Source organism: Piliocolobus tephrosceles, chromosome 15 (assembly GCF_002776525.5).
Source record: "Piliocolobus tephrosceles isolate RC106 chromosome 15, ASM277652v3, whole genome shotgun sequence".
Taxonomy (NCBI): domain Eukaryota; kingdom Metazoa; phylum Chordata; class Mammalia; order Primates; family Cercopithecidae; genus Piliocolobus; species Piliocolobus tephrosceles.
The window spans coordinates 17553587-17573544 of NC_045448.1; the positions used below are offsets into that span (position 1 = coordinate 17553587).

The 19958-nt window shown below is 40.8% G+C and overlaps 1 protein-coding gene across 1 annotated transcript in view; it reads left to right on the top strand.

The window, feature by feature from the left end:
* KCNS3 (potassium voltage-gated channel modifier subfamily S member 3) overlaps positions 1 to 19056 on the top strand; it is a 47775-nt gene extending 28719 nt beyond the window's left edge. The window contains exons 2-3 of the mRNA XM_023198571.2: positions 3722 to 3913; positions 17044 to 19056. Of these exons, the coding sequence (XP_023054339.1) occupies positions 17103 to 18578 (1476 nt within the window). The 5' untranslated portion in view covers positions 3722 to 3913; positions 17044 to 17102 and the 3' untranslated portion in view covers positions 18579 to 19056. The remainder of the gene's footprint in view (positions 1 to 3721; positions 3914 to 17043) is intronic.
* The last annotated feature ends 902 nt before the right edge of the window (positions 19057 to 19958 follow it).

Sequence of the window (19958 nt, forward strand, 5' to 3'; positions counted from 1 at the left end):
CAATGTCAGTAGTGCTGAGGCTGAGACATCCTGCCATAGAAGTTTTCAAGGTCAGGATATCTCCAAATAAGCCAGCCGCTGCCAGGAGGGTACTCACAGGTCCCATTTTCCAGGTAAGATTATCACAGGTTGGAGTCAGCTATCTCTTAGCCTTGCAACTTCAGAATTTCACTCTCAGGTGTCCCAGAGCTGATCAAACTGTAGGAGGTTGACTTTCATTGAAACTCGCAGGAAACTGCATAAATAGACCTCTGGCTGTCTCACCAAGTTCCAGTATAGTCATAGACAGAACTAGCAGAGTAGACACTTGTGTTGTCTGTATAGCTCATTTGCTCCTGATAGCAAGGTGTGTGGGAACCCAGATCAGCAGGAGGTGCCTCAGGGAGCCTGGAGTCAGAACAAAGGAAAGTCTTTGGGGATTATAAAGATACCTGAAACTCCGAGGTCTTGAAACTCAAGACCCCACTCAAGATGTCCCACCATTTGAGTTGGACATGCTGACTCTCAGGATGAGGCTCTTCTGTTTTCATCACTGCTGGGATGGGTCTTGGGAACCAACCTCAGTCTTTCACATTTACCTTCTCTGCTTCTACTACTTACCAGCTGCCTTTCATTATCCATATTTATTCTTTTCATTAATTTAGTCTTGTTGGCTCAGGGAAGAGGAATTGGTTCAAAAAATGTATCATACTACTCTGTGACAGGGATAATTAATATGAAGATTGATGTTAGGATACTGTCCCTAACTGGAGGCTTTCTCCCAGTCTAGTGAGTGGCACTGGTGTGACAACTTTTCAGAAGATTATGGCCAGGATAGTGATGGGGCCACACAGGATTCTGTGCAAGTACAGAGGACACAGACTTATGGTGCAGTGTCACTTGGAGTATCTGCTTTGATCTATCAGGCACTGATTTTGTGGTTTTTGGAGAGCAACCTTATTCCTATGATTCTGAGACCTGGGCGAAGGGTGCAGGGAGTCATTCTCACTCATGTGGACTGTCTGCTGTCCATTTGCTTTTCCTTGGGTTCTGTTCCAAGATTGGGTGTCAGGTGTCTGGAAGATGAAAGAGTCCAATATGCCACTTAGTCATTACCTTTTCCCTCTCAATAATGGAGGCAGTCACTTGTTCACTTTTGAATGCTGTAGTCAACCCACCAGGAAATACAGCCAGCCTGGAGGGAAGTACAAGGATGATGCAGAGAGTTTTGTGAAGAAAGGAGGGAATTCTGCAGAAGGTGGCAATACTTGAGTGAGCTTGGTGTGCTTTCCAGGATCGGGCTGAATCACTCAACAAAGTCAGAAACCTGTTAAGTGCTAAGTCACAAACAATGCTCTTTTCTTTTGAACAGGCCAACAAGGATTGGGCTGGTAGGAACACAGAGAAATGGAAACACTGGATGGGATTGTTAGGCAGGAATGGGAGGATATGTTGAATGCACACATTTTTCTTCCCCATTGCCTGCTGGCTTGGGTCGTGTTCTGCCCACTCCCTGCAATCCCTGCTTGACCTTCCCCAACAACTAAGAGAGATCTTGGTTTTCCACACTAACTGATCTCAGACAGAGCCACCTGAGTTTCACTCCTGGCTGTGGTGCACCTTAGGTGTAGGACTTTGGACAGATCACTTCTCTGAGCCTCAATATCCCACCTATTAAATGGAAATAATACCACTTATCATGGCTGAGGGCAGAGGAGATGTGTATAAAACTCCTAAAAAGGTACTTGGCTTCCTGTGGGTCTCAGAAGATGCTAGTTATAATTTTATGTTGAGAAGTCACACTTAGAATGTGAATGCTCTTAGAGGGGTGCTAATTTACATAAATTCATAACAAGAGGTATTGTCTGGTGTTACATCTTGTCTAAAAGTCCAGTTTTTTTTGGATCGGAATCATGGTGATGGAAAATGGGACAAGGCACAGGAATTCTGAATTTTGCAGGGAGGGGGAGAGAAAGGGACAGCCTGGGATGTCATTTATTCATTAGACATAGACTAAAGGCCCATTAGGTACCAGTGCTATAAAAAGGATACACTTGGCTAACTTCTCAGTCTGTCCCTGGACCAGCCCTGACCTTCCTGTGGTAAGCCAGTGCAATGAACTTTAGGTAGTGCTTGGGGATTCTTAGAAATGCTGCATAGCCTAAATATTTGGTTATTTTTTCTTTAGTAATTGATATAGTGATTTGTTAATTACCTCTCAGCCAGATTAATCCTACCTTCCCTTAAAATGTGCTACAGTTGGAAAGGCATCTGATAGGGAAAGGAAGACTATGTGTGTGCTATATCCTTTTACCAAGGTTCAGCAGCAGTTGTGTGTTTCATTGGAATGCAGAGAACTGAGGCTGACCCAAGGACATGCTACTGAGAGGCCGTGAAGGAGGAGGAGGGAGAAGAGAGGAGGAGGAGGAAGGGGAGGAGGAGGAAAGCATGGAGGAGTAAGGAGGAGGAGTTTAGCACCTGAATTGATTTTACTTACCCTGTTGAGATTTGTCTACCTCCTCTGCTAAGTGTTGCATCTTATAAGTTCAGTTTGGGTGGAGTTGCATTTTGCTTCTGGATCTTTCTTCAGTATCATCTCTGTTGGCGGTGGGAATTTATCCCTCTGCAAAGTCCAGATGTGCTGAAGGATTGCTCTGCCGTTGTTGGGAAAACTTGGAAACTGTGTTCCTGCCTCATTCCCCCTCCATTGCCCCTTGATGTTGTTAGGATGCTATTCACTTGTTTATCTGGTTTTGGGCCTGAGAGCTCTTGGGGGATTGGGGCAGGCACTGCATCTGGTTTATAATCCCAATGCCTAAGATAATGCCCAGCAGATCTAAACCACAGCGAATGTTTGTTTAATGACTGACCTAGCCAGAGGCACTTCTTTCATGGTTTTTTTGTTTTTTCTCAGAATCAATATTTTCTTCTTCTTCTTCCCCCCTCTCCCCTTTTGGACCTGGTGTTGATTGAAAAACATGAAAATCAATGGATGGATGCTTAGAAGCTAGTGCCAATGTATGGGAATTCATCAGCATGAGGCAAGGCTTACCTGGGTGGAAACTGGAATTTTTTTGCTTTTTAAAATTTATTCAGAGACAAACTGAAATTTGGCTTTTGTTTGTTGTGGCAGAAACTTAAAACATCCCCCCAACACACACTTCATACACATAACCACACACAGAAACTGTGATTACGCCTGTGTCATTTCTGTTCTGTGAAATATAATCATGGGCAAATAAAGCAAAATTGAATTTGGCCAGCCTTTGAAATCTATTGATTTCAAATTAGAGCAGCAGTGTTAATTCTGTTATAGCAGTAATACCCAGAAGTTGGATTTTGAAATGGATTAGAATGCATTCATTTAGAAGCTTAGAAGTATATCCTTGATGAATTAGCTGGGAGAATAACACTTCTATAAGAAACCATGTGGGAGTAGGTAACTGCAGCCCTAATTATAGTGCCTGGTTTTATCTTTAGATGTTTTAGTGGCCTCTGCCAGTAGACGAGTTCTAAGACTTTCACTACTGTTGAGTTCCGAGGATCCTTAAACCTAGCACGTGTCCACTGGCAGTGATGGTTCCACAGGGGAAAGAGACCACCCTCCATATGCTGAGAATTAGGTGGGGCTTTCAGATTTGAGTCTCATCAGCAAAGTGCCCAGAGTGCTCATCCTGAGATAGAATGTCTTGGGTGTATTTCTTCCTTGCAGTTACAGCTTGGCTGATGGTTTTTTCTGCAGGTAAGAGTGATTTTCCAGTGATTGCTTTGGCCTGTACAACCAGAGAACAGGATTCTTCCCTTCTTTTTGGCCACCAAATGCCTACGTGCACCACACATTCCAGTGTGCTGAGAAGGGCAGAGCGTCTTGGATGATGATGGACGTCCCACCGGGCAGGATGAAGGCAGAGCGTGTGGCATCTCCACCTCAAGGGTAAGAGTTGCCATTCTATCTCATTTTCTCAAGCACCATTATTTATCAAAGCAGGATGAGAATGAGCCTTCCAGTGTAGTGAGAAAGATGAAAGTTAGACTCTTCTGATGGATGGTCAAATTGATTGGGCAGTTGGGACAGATGACTATGGGAAGAAAAGTGTTGGTCTTGAAGGATTAGATTGGAGTTACATTAAGGGACACCATCGGACAACTTTAGAAAATGCCGTTTTTCACATTTCCTCCCTCTCCCTTTTTGACATTTATAGTTCAGACTTGAGAGAATGACACTACTGCTATTGTAACTAGATTCCATTTGTGTTCATTTTAGCCAGTCTGGCTTAAAATGTGTGTTGTGGACTGGAATTAGTCAGAGTTTGGCTCAGGTCACAGACTGGGTAGCTCATCAGATGTACCTGGCCCAGAGGCACATCTTTGTTTGAGCCACATAATGCTTAAAACATGTTGGATCAATTCTAACTAAACTTGAGACATTGCACATAAGGATCAGGGTTTCCAGGTTCTCCTGGGAAGACCGAATGATACGTCTATACTGGGCCTCTGTTCTTAAAAAGGATTCCAGTGCTGAGTAGCCTCTGCCTCTTAGATAAGTGGGGACAGTTCACCACTATGCCCAGCCATCTCATTTGTTTGACTTGTTTGGTCACTGAAGGTATTTAATTTCACCATGCCTGTTCTAGATCATTCTGTTAGCTCTTTGACAAAAGTAGTAATAGCTTTTGTTAATTCCTCCAGATAGAAGCAAGTATCTTTTACTAGATTATGGGCAGCACTTAGCATAAGGGGCTATAGCTGTAAGAGGATAATACATGGTTCCTTCCACAGCGGAGCTTAGAGTCTAGACTGAGCAACAGTCAGACTTGTGGGGAATAAGGAGAATTGTAGATAAAATCATAACGCCTTGTGATATGTGCTAAAATCAAGGTGTACACAAATCAGCTATGGGAGAGGGTGAATACAATGGGGAGGTAGAGAAGGGAGAACCATTAATTTGGCCTGGGCCTAAATTCTCCAAAACTCCCTCCCCTGGGCAACAGAGCTTTCCCATGACAGACCTCTGTATGTGCATAATTTCAAGCAACCTGGCTCAGTTGGAGATGTGATGGAGTATTTGCAGCAGGGCTAGGGGCCCCTCTTGTGGCAAAGTCCAGGTTTTTCCTGTTTCTGTTTGAAAAACTATCATCTATGATTCTTTGCTTTTTACAAAAAGGACAGCTTTCTGGCTGCTTGGCTCACTAAATCACTCAGCCTTCTGAGCAGCTCTCTGCTTGGCGATGAGCTGTGTAAATTACAGAGATCCCTGGAGTTTCCAGAGAGTAGCAGTCACACTAAATACAGCTCCAGAGGGAGTGAGTACAACTTTAATGTGATTGTACCAGCTGGTGGGAGTAAGAGAAGGGAAGGGAATAGAGGAAGGAAGTGGGGGAAGGTAGAAATACCGTTATATCAATCTTTTATTTTTGGAATACAGTTTTACATGTGTCTCGTGCTTTATGGTTTCAAAAGACTTTTACATTTGTTATTTTATCCTCAAGGTGGGTTTATAATCTCCTTTTATAGATCAAGACTTCACCTGCCCAAGGTCATGCACATAAGAAGAGGGAGCTCAGATGCAAGTTTTCAGAATCCTAGTCTTTCTCTCTTTTTTGCTAGTTGCTGCTGATAATTCAGCATGAATAAGAGGACACAGTTTTTGTTTTGTTAAGTTCAACGTTTAAACGTTGCATTCAGTTTATGAATGCTCTGAAATAGAGCACCCTGGGACCCTGCAAACTTTCTGGACCTGTGTCATTGGTGTGCTATCTGACTGTGGCCCATGATGTCAGAACACGTCAAGTGCAGAACAGAGCTGGCAGGGAGTTTTCTTGCCTGCCTGTTTGGCCAGTGGGGCTTACGCTTTACAGAAAGCCTTCTCAGTGGACTGGGCTGCACCACTTGGAAAGCTACTGGAGGTAACGGCTCCATGTAGGAGCCTCGCCATGCTCAGACAATGCTGTAAGAGAAGACTTTTACCTGGGAGGCGCCTGGTAGGAGGGTGGTAAGGAGGAGACGTGGGTGTGGATTGAGTTTAGGTTTCTAATTCTGTTTACATTTGCTTGGTTTTCCCATTTTGTATATCCCCACATGGCATGACCAGAAATTGAATTTAGCATGACCTACTCTTTAAAAAATTCGAAATGAGCTTTCTTTTTAACTTTAATGGAACAAAAGAAAACTCTTAGAATAATGTTCCAAAAAGAAGGCAGCGTTAAATACTGAAAATGGTGTATTTTTTTCTTTGATGTAAAGGGATTAATATAGGTTTTTGGACATGTACAAAACAAGAAGGAAAAACAAATCTGGGTTTTTATTTACTTTTATGAAATTGATACCAAAAAGCAGTTCTGTCCAGTAAGAAAAATTGGCTTGTATTGTAATACTTTCATTACTTTTCTGAGCAAAGCAGGTGCATTATTAGAGACAGTCATGAGCTTGTGTGTATGTGTATGAGTCAGCCTTAAAAAGACACAATTTTGAGAATATTTTCTTAGGTGAGTTTGAGAGCAAGAAGCAACAAGAGCAGGAAGTGGACCAAGAGGAGGCAAATAAGAGGTTAATGGCTTTGAAAAAGCTTTACAGGGTGCCAGTTGGAAACAACTGAATCAATGGTAGTTTTTATTTTAAGCTGCCAGTGAGTATCTTGGATTTTTGACGTGTTTTTCTTCTTTTCAATCTTATAAACACCAAGAGGGACAAAGTGGTCAAATACTGTATATATAGTGTTCTTACCATGAGTGATTTGGGTTGATAGTAGGGAGGAGAGTCAAGACGGTGAAGCTGAGTTTAGCTTTAAGAAGAGAATGAAAATCGCAGTTGGGTCTTCTACTTTGTGGCCAATGCCACTGTACCCTCAGATGCATCTGATTTGAGACCCCATGTGACTTCAGCATGTGAATGTCAACGTCCTTACAGTATGGCTGACATAATATGCAAATGAGAACATCAGCCAGTCTCTACCTCCTCCCACTTAAAAAAAAATATTCAAATACTCATATTTGAGGCATCGTGAAAAGAATCTGCGCCATAAAAGCTGGACAACGTTGGGCAAATTCTGAGCCTCAGATGTCCCCATTTGCAACATGGGAGTCTCAGGTCTATGACTTAGGGTTGTTAGAGAATTAAAGAAAATGATTCATTCATTCAGTTACATGTACTTGTTGCCTGCTAGTGTCTATGTACTGCACCAGTTGTTGAGAATAAAAGAGTGAATAATAGTGTATATGAAAGCAGTTTCCACAGTGCATAGCCTGAAAAAAGATGCTTAGTACATTTTTTCTTAAAACATTTTTAGTGGAGAATTTTAACATGTACAAAAATAAAATAATATGTTAAACTCCTGTGTGCCTACCCGTCACCCGCTGCAACAGTGATTAACTCATAGCCATCTTGTATGATCAGTGCTCCTGCCTTTCCATGTATTATTATGAAATCAATCCCCAATGTTGTGTAATTTTATCAATAAATATTTTAGTATGTATTTCCAAAAGATAAGGGTTTCCTTTTAAGAACATAATTATATTACTATTGGGACACTAAAACTTAATAATTTTTTAATAATATCAAGTATCTAGTTGATTTTTGTACTAGTTCAGTCTCACATTGCTATAAAGCACTAAGTGAGACCAGGTAATTTATAAGGGAAAGAGGTTTAATTGATTAAGAGTTCTGCATGGCTGGGAAAGCCTCAGGAAACTTAAAATCATGGCAGAAGGCAAAGGGGAAGGAAGCACATCTTACCATGGTGAAGCAGGAGAGCGAGAGAGAGTGAAGTGGGAGATGCTACACATTTTCAAACAACCAAATCTTGTGAGAACTCACTAACAATCATGAAAAAAACAAGGGGAAATCTGCCCCCATGATTCAGTCACCTCCTACCAGGCCCCTCCCCTGACACTTGGGGATTACAATTTGACATGAGATTTGGGTGGGGACACAGAGCCAGACCATATCAGTTTTCAAAAGTCCCTGATTTTCATGTGTGTGTGTGTCTGTGTGTGTGTGTATATATATATACACACACACATATATATATGAAAAAATAAATACACATATGTATATATGTTGAACATTTGGCTTGTTAGAATTAGGATCTATACAAAGTCTGTATATTGGCTTTGTATGCCTCTTATTTGATCTGTGTCATTTGTCCTGTAAGGTTTCCCAGTCTTGATTTTGCTGATTGCACCCCTTTGGTGTTATTGAACATATTCCTCTAAAATATTTATTTTGTTTCAGTAAAATCTAGTTGTTTTGTTATATTAGGCTTGATTAGTGGGTTCAAATATTGTAACTCTGATCTCTGTTATGATTCCCCATCAGCTTTTTATCTGGATTTTATCAGCCATTGATGATCATTGCCTAGATCTATTATTTTATTATGAGTTGCAAAATGACAAGATTTTAATTCTATTATTTCTTTTTTTACTTATTATCTAGAATCCCTATTTATTTATTCACTTATTTTTATCATAATTTTTAAAATAATAAATAGAAATGGAGTCTCAGTGTGTTGCCAAGGCTGGTCTCAAACTCCCGGGCTCAAGTGATCCTCCTGCCTTGGCCACCCAAAGTGCTGGGATGGTATCCCTTTTTAAATGACAGTATTATTGAGATATGCTTTGAATACAGCAAAAATCTACCTTTTTAAAAATGTGTTTAATGCAGCGGTTCTTGGTATATTCATGACTATACAACTTTCCAATTCCAAGACATATTTATCACCCCCAAAAGAAACCCAAATCCATTAGTAGTACCCATCTCTCCTACCCTCAGCCCCCAGCAACCACTAACCTATTTTCTGTTTCTATAGTTTTGACTATTCTGGATATTTCCTATAAATGGAATCATACAATGTTTGATCTTTGTCTTTTTTTTTAGTAGGCTTTTTTCATTAGCATAATGTTTTCAAAGTTGATCCAGGTTGTAGTCTGTGTCAGAACTTCATTCCTTGATGGACGTTTAGATTATCTCCCCTTTTTGGCTATTATGAATAATGCTGCTATGAACATTACCTACATGTTTTTGTTTGAACGTGTGTTTTTGGTTCTCTTGGGACTATACCCAGGAATGGAATTGCTGGGTCATATGGTAACTCTGTTTAACTTTTTGAGGAATGGGCTTAAACTGTTTCTAAAATGGCTGTACTATTTTACATTACTTCCAGTGACACACAAGGGTTCCACTTTCTCCACATCCCTGCCAACACCTGATGTATCATAATACAACACTTGGCATTATTATTACTTTTTGACTATAGCCATCATACTGGTATGAAGTGGTATCTCATTGTAATTTTGGTTCGCATTTTCCTAATGTCTAATGACGTTGAGCATGTTTTCAAGTACGTTTTGGCCATTTATATGTTTTCATAGAAATGTCTATGGAAATTATTTGCCCAGTTTAAAGGAGTTTATTTGTCTTTTTATTATTGAGTTGTAAGAGTTCTTTATTCTGGATACTATATCCTTAGCAGATATATGATTTGCAAATATTTTCTTCTATTTTGTGGGTTGTCTTTTCGTTTTCTTGATACTTGTCTTTTGACTTGATAGTGTCCTTTGAAGTGCATTTTACATTTTGATAAAGTCAGTATAACTATTTTTTCTTTATTTTCCTGTAATTTTAGTGTAATAGCTAGGAAGTCACTCCCTAACTCAAGGTCATGAAAATTTATGTTAATATTTTCTTCTAAGAGTTTTATAATTTTAGCACCTACATTCAGGCCTTTGATGTATTTAAAGTTAATTTTTATATATAGTGTGGGATACATATCCAATTTAGGTTTTTTTGCATGTGGCTATACAGTTGTTCCAATACTATTTATCGAAAAGACTGTTCTTACACCTGTTGAATTGTCTTGACACACTTGTCAAAAATCAATCAAAAAGCCTGTATGAGCTTATTTTTCAGTTTATTGATTGGTTTTTGACAAGTGTGTTAAGAATCAATTTGTCAATTTCTGAAACTTTAGAATTTTAGAATCAATTTGTCATTTCTGAAAAAAGGCAGCTAGGATTTTTATAGGAATTGTATTTAATCTATGAATTAATTTAAAGAGTATTACCATTTAACAATAGCAAATCTTTTAATCCATGAACATTGGGTGTCTTTCTATTCATTTATTTCTTCCTTAATTTTTTCAACAACATTTTGTAGTGTTCATTTTACAGGTTTATGCCACTTTTGTTAAATTTATTTCTAAATATTTTATTTTTCTGGATGCTATTGAAAATGTGATAGTTTTCTTAATTTCATATTTCTATTTTCTTATTGCTAGTATATAGAGATAGAGTTTTTTGTATATCAATCTAGTATCCTACAAAATTGCTGAACTTATTTATTAGTTATAATTTTTTTGGTATATATATTCCATAGGATTTTCTATATACAAGATCATGTCATCTGCAAACAGAAGTAGTTTAACTTTTCCTTTTCAGTCTGGATGCATTTTCTTTCTTTTTCTTGCCTAATTTCCCTGACTAGACCTTCCAGTACGATGTTGAATAGAAGTGGTGGGATTGGACATTCATGTTTTGTTCCTCATCTTAAGAGAAATGCTTTTAGTTTTTTATCATTAAATATGTTTTTAGCTGTGGGTTTTTCATAGATGCTCTTTATCAAATTGGAGAAGTTCTGTTCTATTCTTAGTTTTTGAGTTTTTTTTTTAAATCACGAAAAAGTGCTAGATTTTTTCAAATGCTTTTTCTGCATCTTTTGAGATGATAATGTCATTTTCATTATTTCTTTAGTATTTATATTACCTTGATTGATTTACGTGTTAAGCTAACCTTAAATTCCTGAGATAAATCTCACTACTCATGGTATATAATTCTTTTTATATGTTGCTAGATTTGGTTTGCTGATGTTTTGTTGAGGATTTATTCATCTGTATTCATAAGGGATACTGGCCTGTAGTTTTCTTGTGATGTCTTTTTCTAGTTTTGGTATTAGGATAATACTAGCTTCATAGAAGGAGCTGGAAAGTATGCCTTTCTCTTCTAATTTTTGGGAGGGTTTGTGAAAGATTGGTGGTGATTGTGGTAGAATTCATCAGCAAAGCTATCTGTACGTGAGCTTTCCATACGAAAATTTTTTAAATTGCAAATTCTGTATCTTTACTTGTTAATGAATAGATTTATTCAGATTTCCTTTTTCTTCTTGAGTTAGTTTGTGTAGATCATGTCTTTCTAGTGTAAACTAAAAATAAAATTCTAAACCCTCCTGACTATCTGAATGGACCCCTCCTCTAGGCCAAGAGCATTCCAAAATTAACCTGAAAAATGAGTTCAGACCATGATGAGAAGGAGAGGTCAGACATGCTTCATTATACCCTCCTCTTTTTTGGAATTCAGGAAAAGCTTACCAGCGTTAACATCAACACAAACCTTAGGACTGATAGTGCAGTCTCTTTAATTCCGATAAGAAACATTTACCATCTATTCTCTCTGAAGTTGCTACCTGGAGGCTTCATCTGCATGATAAAACCTTGGTCTTCAAAACCACTTATCTTAACCCAGACATTCCTATTGATTGTAAGTCTTTAGACAATGTATTAATATGTTTTCACATTGCTATAAAGACATGCCCAATACTGGGTAATTTATAAAGAAAAGAGATTTAATTGACTCACAGTTCCGCAGGGTTGGTGGGTCTCAGGAAACTTACACTCATGGTGGAAGGGGAAGAGGCATGTCTTACATGGTGGCAGGGAACAGAGAGTGGTAAGAGAAGAGAAAAGAGCCTCTTATCAAACCATCAGACCTTGTGAGAACTCACTCACTATCATGAGAGCATCATGGGAGAAACCACCCCCATGATCTAATTACCTCTTACCAGGTCTCTCCCTTGACACCTGGGGATTACAATTCAAGGGTGGGGATAAAAAGCCAGACAATATCATTCTACCTCTGGCCCCTTCCAAATCTCATGTCCTCATGTTTAAAACCAATCATGCCTTCCCAACAGTCCCCCAAAGTCTTAACTCATTTCAACATTAATTCAAAAGTCCAAGTCCAAAGTTTCATCTGAGATAAGGCAAGTCCTTCCAACTAGGAGCCTCTAAAATCAAAAGCAAGTTAGTTACTACCAAGATATAATGGAGGTACAGGCATTGGATAAATGCTTCCATTCCAAATGGGAGAAATTGGCCAAAACAAAGGATTGTTTTGGCCTCAAAACAAATTGGCCCCAAAGGGGCAAGTCTGAAACCCATCAGGGGAGCCGTTAAATCTTAAAGCTCCTAAATGATCTCCTTTTACTCCATGTCTCCCATCTGGGTTACAGTAATGCAAGAGGTGGGCTCCCATGGTCTTGGGCAGCTCCACCCCTATGGCTTTGCAAGGTACAGCCCTCTTCCCAGCTGCTTTCATGGACTGGTGTTGAGTGTCTGTGGCTTTTCCAGGTGCACAGTGCAAGCTGTCAGTGGATCTACCATTCTGGGGTCAGGAGGACAGTAGGTGGTTCTCTTCTCACAGCTCCACTTGGCAGTGCCCCAATGGGGACTCCGTGTGGTACTCTAACCCAACATTTCCTTTCTGCACTGCCCTAGCAGAGGTTCTCCATGAGGGCGCTGCCCTTGCAGTAAACTTCTGCCTGGACTTCCAGGCATTTCCATACAGCCTCTGAAATCTAGGCAGAGGTTCCCAAACCTCAATTCTTACTTCTGTCCACTCATAGGCCCAAGACCATGTGGAAGTCACCAAAGCTTGGGGCTTGCACCATCTGAAGCCATGGCCTGAGCTGTACCATTGTCCCTTATAGCCATGACTGGAGCTGAAATGGTTGGGATGCTGGGTGCCATGTCCCAAGGCTGCACAGAGCAGTGGGGCCCTGGGTCTAGCCCATGAAACCATTTTTCCTCCTAGGCTTCTAAGCCTGTGATGAAAGGGGCTGCCGCCAGGACCTCTAACATGCCCTGGAGAAATCTTCCCCATTTTCTTGGCAGTTAATATTCAGCTCCTGGTTACTTATGCAAATTTCTGCAGCCGGCTTGAATTTCTCCTCAGAAAATGGTTTTTTCTTTTCTATTGCATCATCAGGCTCCAAGTTTCCCAAACCTTTATGTTCTGCTTCCCTTTTAAATAAAAGTTCCAATTTCAAATGATCTTTTGTGAATGAGTAAAATGGAATGTTTTTAAGAGCACCCAGGTCACATCTTGGACACTTTGTGGCTTAGAAATTTCTTCCACTAGATACCCTAAATCATCTCTCTCAAGTTCAAAGTTCTACAGATCTCTACAGCAGGGGGAAAATGCCACTACTCTCTTTGCTAAAGCATAGCAAGAATGAGTGTTTGTTCCTGGTCCCAATAAGTTTTTCATCTCCATCTGAGACCACTTCAGCCTGGGCTCATTGTCCATATCACTACCAGCATTTTGGCCAAAATCACTCAACAAGTCTCTGGGAAGTTCCAAACTTTTCCACATCTTCCTGTCTTCTTTGAATCTTCCAAACTGTTCCAGTCTCTACCTGTTACCCAGTTCCAAAGTTGCTTCCGCATTTTGGGGTATCTTTGTAGGAGTACCCCAGTCTCTGTGGTACCAATTTACAGTATTACTCAATTTTCTTACTGCTATAAAGACATACATGAGACTGGGTAATTTATAAAGAAAAGGCGTTTAATTGACTCACAGTTCTGCAGAGCTGAGGAAGCCTCAGGAAACTTACAATCCTGATAGAAGGGGAACAGGCATGTCTTACATGGCAGCAGATGAGAGATGAGCAAAGGGGGAAGAGCTCCTAATAAAAACATCAGATCTTGTGAGAACTCACTCACTATTACAAGAAGAGCATGGGGAAACCACCCCATGATCCAATCACCTCCCACCAGTTCTCTTTCTTGACACTTGGGGATCACAATTGGAGATGAGATTTGGGTGGAGATACAAAGCCCAACCATATCAGACAACAACTTAACTCTCAACCAATTGCCAATCAGACAATCTTTGAATCTACCTATGGCCTGGAAGCCCCCCCACCTCAGCTACCAGTTTTCTGGGCTTTCTGGACAGACTCAATGTACATTTTACATGTATTGATTGATTTCTTGTGTCTCCCTAAAATGTATATAGCCAAGTTGTAGGCCAACAACCTTGGGTACATGTTCTCAGTATATCCTGAGGGCTATGTCACAGGCTATTGGTCACTCGTATTTGGCTCAAAATAAGTCTCTTTAAATATTTTACAGAGTTTGACTCTTTTTGTCGACACTAGCAATTCATATACTTCATCTAGGTTATCTAATTTGTGAACATATGATTGTTCATAGTATTCCTTTATAGTTCGTTTCATTTTCTAAGGTCAATAGTGGTGTTGTTCTTTCATTGCTGATTTTGCTAATTTGAATCTTCTCTCATTTTCTTATTTTCCTTTGTTTTAAGTTTTGAGACAGAGTCTGACTCTGTCACCGAGGATGGAGTGCAGTAGTGCTATCTCGGCTCACTGCAGCCTCCCCCTCCTGGGTTCAAGTGATTCTCATGCCTCCGCCTCTCGTGTAGCTGAGACTAGACATGCATGACACCATGCCCAGCTAATTTTTGTATTTTTTGTAGAGATGGGGTTTTGCCACGTTCACCAGGCTGGTCTTGAACTCCTGGCCTCAAATGATCCATCTGTCTTGGCCTCCCAAAGTACTTTCAGTTTTTCTTGATTAGCCTCGTTAAAGATTTGTCAATTTTGTTGATTGCCTTAAATGACCGATGGCTTTGTTGATTTTTTTCTGTTTTTAATTTTATTCTCCATTTATTTATTTGCATGTTAATCTTTATTATTTCCTTTCTTTTTTTTCAGAGGAGGAATTTGTTCTCTTGCAGACAACCTTGCCTTTCCATAAACATAAGGGGAAAGAGATTCTTTTCTGGCCTTTCTGCTCCCTTTGATGGTGTTACCATCTGCCCACTTTTACAGACTAGAAAACACATCCTCTTTTGGCCTTTCTGCTTCCTTGTCCTTTTTTTTTTTTTTTTTTTTTTTTTTCCAAATCCTGTAGATTCTATCTTATAAACTTCTTCTGAGTTTATCACTTCCTCTTTCTATGCACCACCACTGTGTGTGTCCATGTTCTTGCCACTCCTAACCTGTTCTATTGCAGCCCTGTCTTCTTGGGCCCAGCTTTTGCCCCAAGCAGCTTTCATGCTGCTGTCATTGGTGGCTTTCTAAGTCACAGTCACAAACATAGCTATGTTCACTTGTTGATTAAGACCATCTAGTGATCTTGCTGACAGAATAAAATCCAGATTCTTTGGACTGATGTACAGGGTCCTTCACAATCTGGCTTCTGTCTACCCTTTGATGCCTCTGGTGGGAATGTCCTTTTCCTTTCAGTTTGGTGGTGTGTTAGTCTGTTCTCACACTGCTATAAAGAACTACCTGAGACTGGGTAATTTATAAAGATGTAATTGACTTACAGTTCTGCAGGATGTACAGGAGGCATGACTGGGGAGGCCTCAGGAAATTTACAATCCTGGCAGCAGGCGAAAGGGAAGCCAGCATGTCTTACATGGCAGAGTAGGAGAGAGAGAGAGAGTGAAGGGGGAGATGCTACACACTTTGAAAGAACCAGGTCTCATGAAACTCTATCACGAGACAGCACTTGGGGGATGATGCTAAGCCATTAGAAACCACCTCCATGATCCAGTCACCTCCCACCAGGCTCCACCTCCAACACACAGAATCACAATTCAACATGAGATTTAGGTGGGGACACAGAGCCACACCATATCAGGTGAACTCCACTTGAACCTTGGAGCTGCATATTACCTCTGCTCTGAAGCTTCTCCAGCTAAGGTCACTGCTTTTTTCTCAGTAATCCCAAAGATGCTTGACTGACCTCTCGCATAGCATGCCTCATGTTGGATTATTAGATTATAAAAAGGAAGAAGGCGGGGGAAGTCTATGTAGTGGAGAGAACATGGACTTTGGAATTAATTCAACCTGGGCTTAAATCTTGGCTCTACCATTTACCTATTATGTACCTAGAGAGACTGAGAGCAGTACCCATTTTTCTATCCAGCTACCATATAGTGTTGGAAGGACTGAATGACATAATGTGGAAAAGCATCCAGCAGTATCAGGTGGGGACTCAGTATATGACAGTCTCCTTTTATTTGTATCGTCTGTTCTGAGGAAGCATCATTGCATTGGATGAGGATCAAAAGCTGTTATTTTCTCTCTGAGAAATGGACCTGGTGCATCCTGATTGGTGTCAGAACTAAAAACAGGCCACGTGCTCAGTCAGCATAGACAATCTATGGAAAGATAATTATAGATTAGGGCCACGTGGGGACTGTCTGTGAGGGGAAGGAGGAGATGGGAGTGGAACGCGTTTGTGTCAGGAAACTGATAGTGCAATTACCATAAAGAGGTTTTCCCAAGTCAGGTGCTTTTCACGTGGATGTTCCTGAAACACCATCCCATGAAGTGTAATGATATCTTTAAGATACAAGGTACTTAAGCACAGGGAGATAATTATATCCTCTTGATTGTCCACATCCAAACATAGGGAGTAGGGCTTTCTCTTAAAGGAGTAAAACATTGATACGCAAAGGGAAACTCACATCCTTTGTAAGAGCTGAGCTGAGCCCCCTTTGATGTGTGCATTGGGGACATGACCAAGCCCCAGGGATGGGAAGGGATGAGCTTCAAGCCTGGCATCAACTAGCCTATCACATCTGAATTGAGTTTTCCCAGACATGAAGAGCCTGTGCTTGAATCTCTGGAGATGCTTATATTATGTAAGTGATCTAAATTGCATTGTATTTTGGGGGGCAAGGTTGGGAGGTATAGTTTGAATGCTTAATAAACAGAGAAGTGGCAATTAGGGTTCATAAAAATTATATTGCCATCTTTTCTCTTTCCTAAAGAAAATGGGTTCCCAAAATCCTGAGGTTTTGGAGGGGAAATCTGTTTTGTGTTGATTTTCTTCTGATCATAATGCATAATAATGTATTCATTTTTATTGCATTTCCTGCTTTGCTTTTAATGTAGCCCATCATCCTGGAAAGGGCAGATTAAAAATAAGCTTGGCCGGGCACGGCAGGACAGAGTGCTAATATCATCTTGTGCTCTTTCCAGGTGCAGCCTGATCTTCCTCGTCTCCCTTGCCAGCCAGCACTCTGCCTCCTGTATCCACCATGGTGTTTGGTGAGTTTTTCCATCGCCCTGGACAAGACGAGGAACTTGTCAACCTGAATGTGGGGGGCTTTAAGCAGTCTGTTGACCAAAGCACCCTCCTGCGGTTTCCTCACACCAGACTGGGGAAGCTGCTTACTTGCCATTCTGAAGAGGCCATTCTGGAGCTGTGTGATGATTACAGTGTGGCTGATAAGGAATACTACTTTGATCGGAATCCCTCCTTGTTCAGATATGTTTTGAATTTTTACTACACGGGGAAGCTACACGTCATGGAGGAGCTGTGCGTGTTCTCATTCTGCCAGGAGATCGAGTACTGGGGCATCAACGAGCTCTTCATTGATTCCTGCTGCAGCAATCGCTACCAGGAACGCAAAGAGGAAAACCACGAGAAGGACTGGGATCAGAAAAGCCATGATGTGAGTACCGACTCCTCGTTTGAAGAGTCGTCTCTGTTTGAGAAAGAGCTGGAGAAGTTTGACACACAGCGATTTGGTCAGCTCCGTAAGAAAATCTGGATCAGAATGGAGAACCCAGCATACTGCCTGTCTGCTAAGCTTATCGCTATCTCCTCCTTGAGCGTGGTGCTGGCCTCCATCGTGGCCATGTGTATTCACAGCATGTCGGAGTTCCAGAATGAGGATGGAGAAGTGGATGATCCAGTGCTGGAAGGAGTGGAGATCGCGTGCATTGCCTGGTTCACCGGGGAGCTTGCCGTCCGGCTGGCTGCCGCTCCTTGTCAAAAGAAATTCTGGAAAAACCCTCTGAACATCATTGACTTTGTCTCCATTATTCCCTTCTATGCCACGTTGGCTGTAGACACCAAGGAGGAAGAGAGTGAGGATATTGAGAACATGGGCAAGGTGGTCCAGATCCTACGGCTTATGAGGATTTTCCGAATTCTAAAGCTTGCCCGGCACTCAGTAGGACTTCGGTCTCTAGGTGCCACACTGAGGCACAGCTACCATGAAGTTGGGCTTCTGCTTCTCTTCCTCTCTGTGGGCATTTCCATTTTTTCTGTGCTTATCTACTCTGTGGAGAAAGATGACCACACATCCAGCCTCACCAGCATCCCCATCTGCTGGTGGTGGGCCACCATCAGCATGACAACCGTGGGCTATGGAGACACCCACCCAGTCACCTTGGCGGGGAAGCTCATCGCCAGCACGTGCATCATCTGTGGCATTTTGGTGGTGGCCCTTCCCATCACCATCATCTTCAACAAGTTTTCCAAGTACTACCAGAAGCAAAAGGACATTGATGTGGACCAGTGCAGTGAGGATGCACCAGAGAAGTGTCATGAGCTACCTTACTTTAACATTAGGGATATTTATGCACAGCGGATGCATGCCTTCATTACCAGTCTCTCTTCTGTAGGCATTGTGGTGAGCGATCCTGACTCCACAGACGCTTCAAGCATTGAAGACAATGAGGACATTTGTAACACCACCTCCTTGGAGAATTGCACAGCAAAATGAGCGGGGGTGTTTGTGCCTGTTTCTCTTATCCTTTCCCGACATTAGGTTAACACAGCTTTATAAACCTCAATGGGTTCGTTAAAATCATTTAATTCTCAGGGTGTACCTTTCAGCCATAGTTGGACATTCATTGCTGAATTCTGAAATGATAGAATTGTCTTTATTTTTCTCTGTGAGGTCAATTAAATGCCTTGTTCTGAAATTTATTTTTTACAAGAGAGAGTTGTGATACGGTTTTGGAATATAAGACAAATGGCATTGGGTGGGGTTTGTGGCTACAGCTTATACATCATTCTGTGTTTGTCATTTACTCACATTGAGCTAACTTTAAATTACTCACGAGTAGAATCAGAGGTCCAGCTGACTGAGACGACATGCATGTGAGATCCACAAAATGAGACGATGCATGTCAATCCATGCTCATGTTCTAAACATGGAAACTAGGAGCCTAATAAACTTCCTAATTCAGTATGGAGAATGTCTTGGTTGTGTGTTTTTATGTTGAGTAACTACATTTTAGTATGTTCAGGATTGGTTTGGAAGAAAAATGTTCTTTCTGGAGTACCAAGAGCCCTCCTTTCTTTATGTTTTTGAATTTTGGGTATATACCAAGCATATGCTAGCTCTTTTCCAGTAGACTTGATGGGAGTTGGCAGATAGAAGAACATGTCCATGACTAAATTGTGCTGTCCAGCATAAACTGATTAAACATGTAGGTGTTTGGGACACACTCAAAATTGGCATATATGAATGAAGCGTGTGCCCTGACAGATATTTCTTCAGTATATATTTTGAATTTTATAATAATGTATACTGCTAAGACAAAATCTCATTACCTAAAAAATATTGCAGAGCAGAGTAAACCTACACATTCACAGGCAGGAATACTTTCAGTGAATGGAAGAAGGGAGTAATGTTGTACAAACACACAGATGTGATTCATTATGACCAGAGGAGTGAAACTTAAATCTCTGGAAAAAGCTATGCCAGCAGCTATAAAATGAGCCAACATTTTCCAATAGCCGTAGAGATGGTAATTTCTGCATCTCGTGTAGAAACTTCTCACAAGGAAAGAAGATATACCTATGCATTTTCAGACAGTGGCAGAGCAATTCTATCCCATGTGGAGAGAATTTAGCTAAAGTGTTAATTTTGGAGATGTGTGGAGACTCTCATGCGTGCCACCAGGGGCCGGTTATGGGATTCTTTACCTGAAATCTTCCTAATGGAAGAGCCACATGGATTTGTTATGTTTGTAGACGCATTTCATTGAAAGAAGGGCATTTTCAGATATAGGTAACTCTTTGACTCATCACTCCTCTTAATGTTTCTATGGCTTCTGAGATGGATATAACTAAACAGTGTTTATGGCCACTTTTA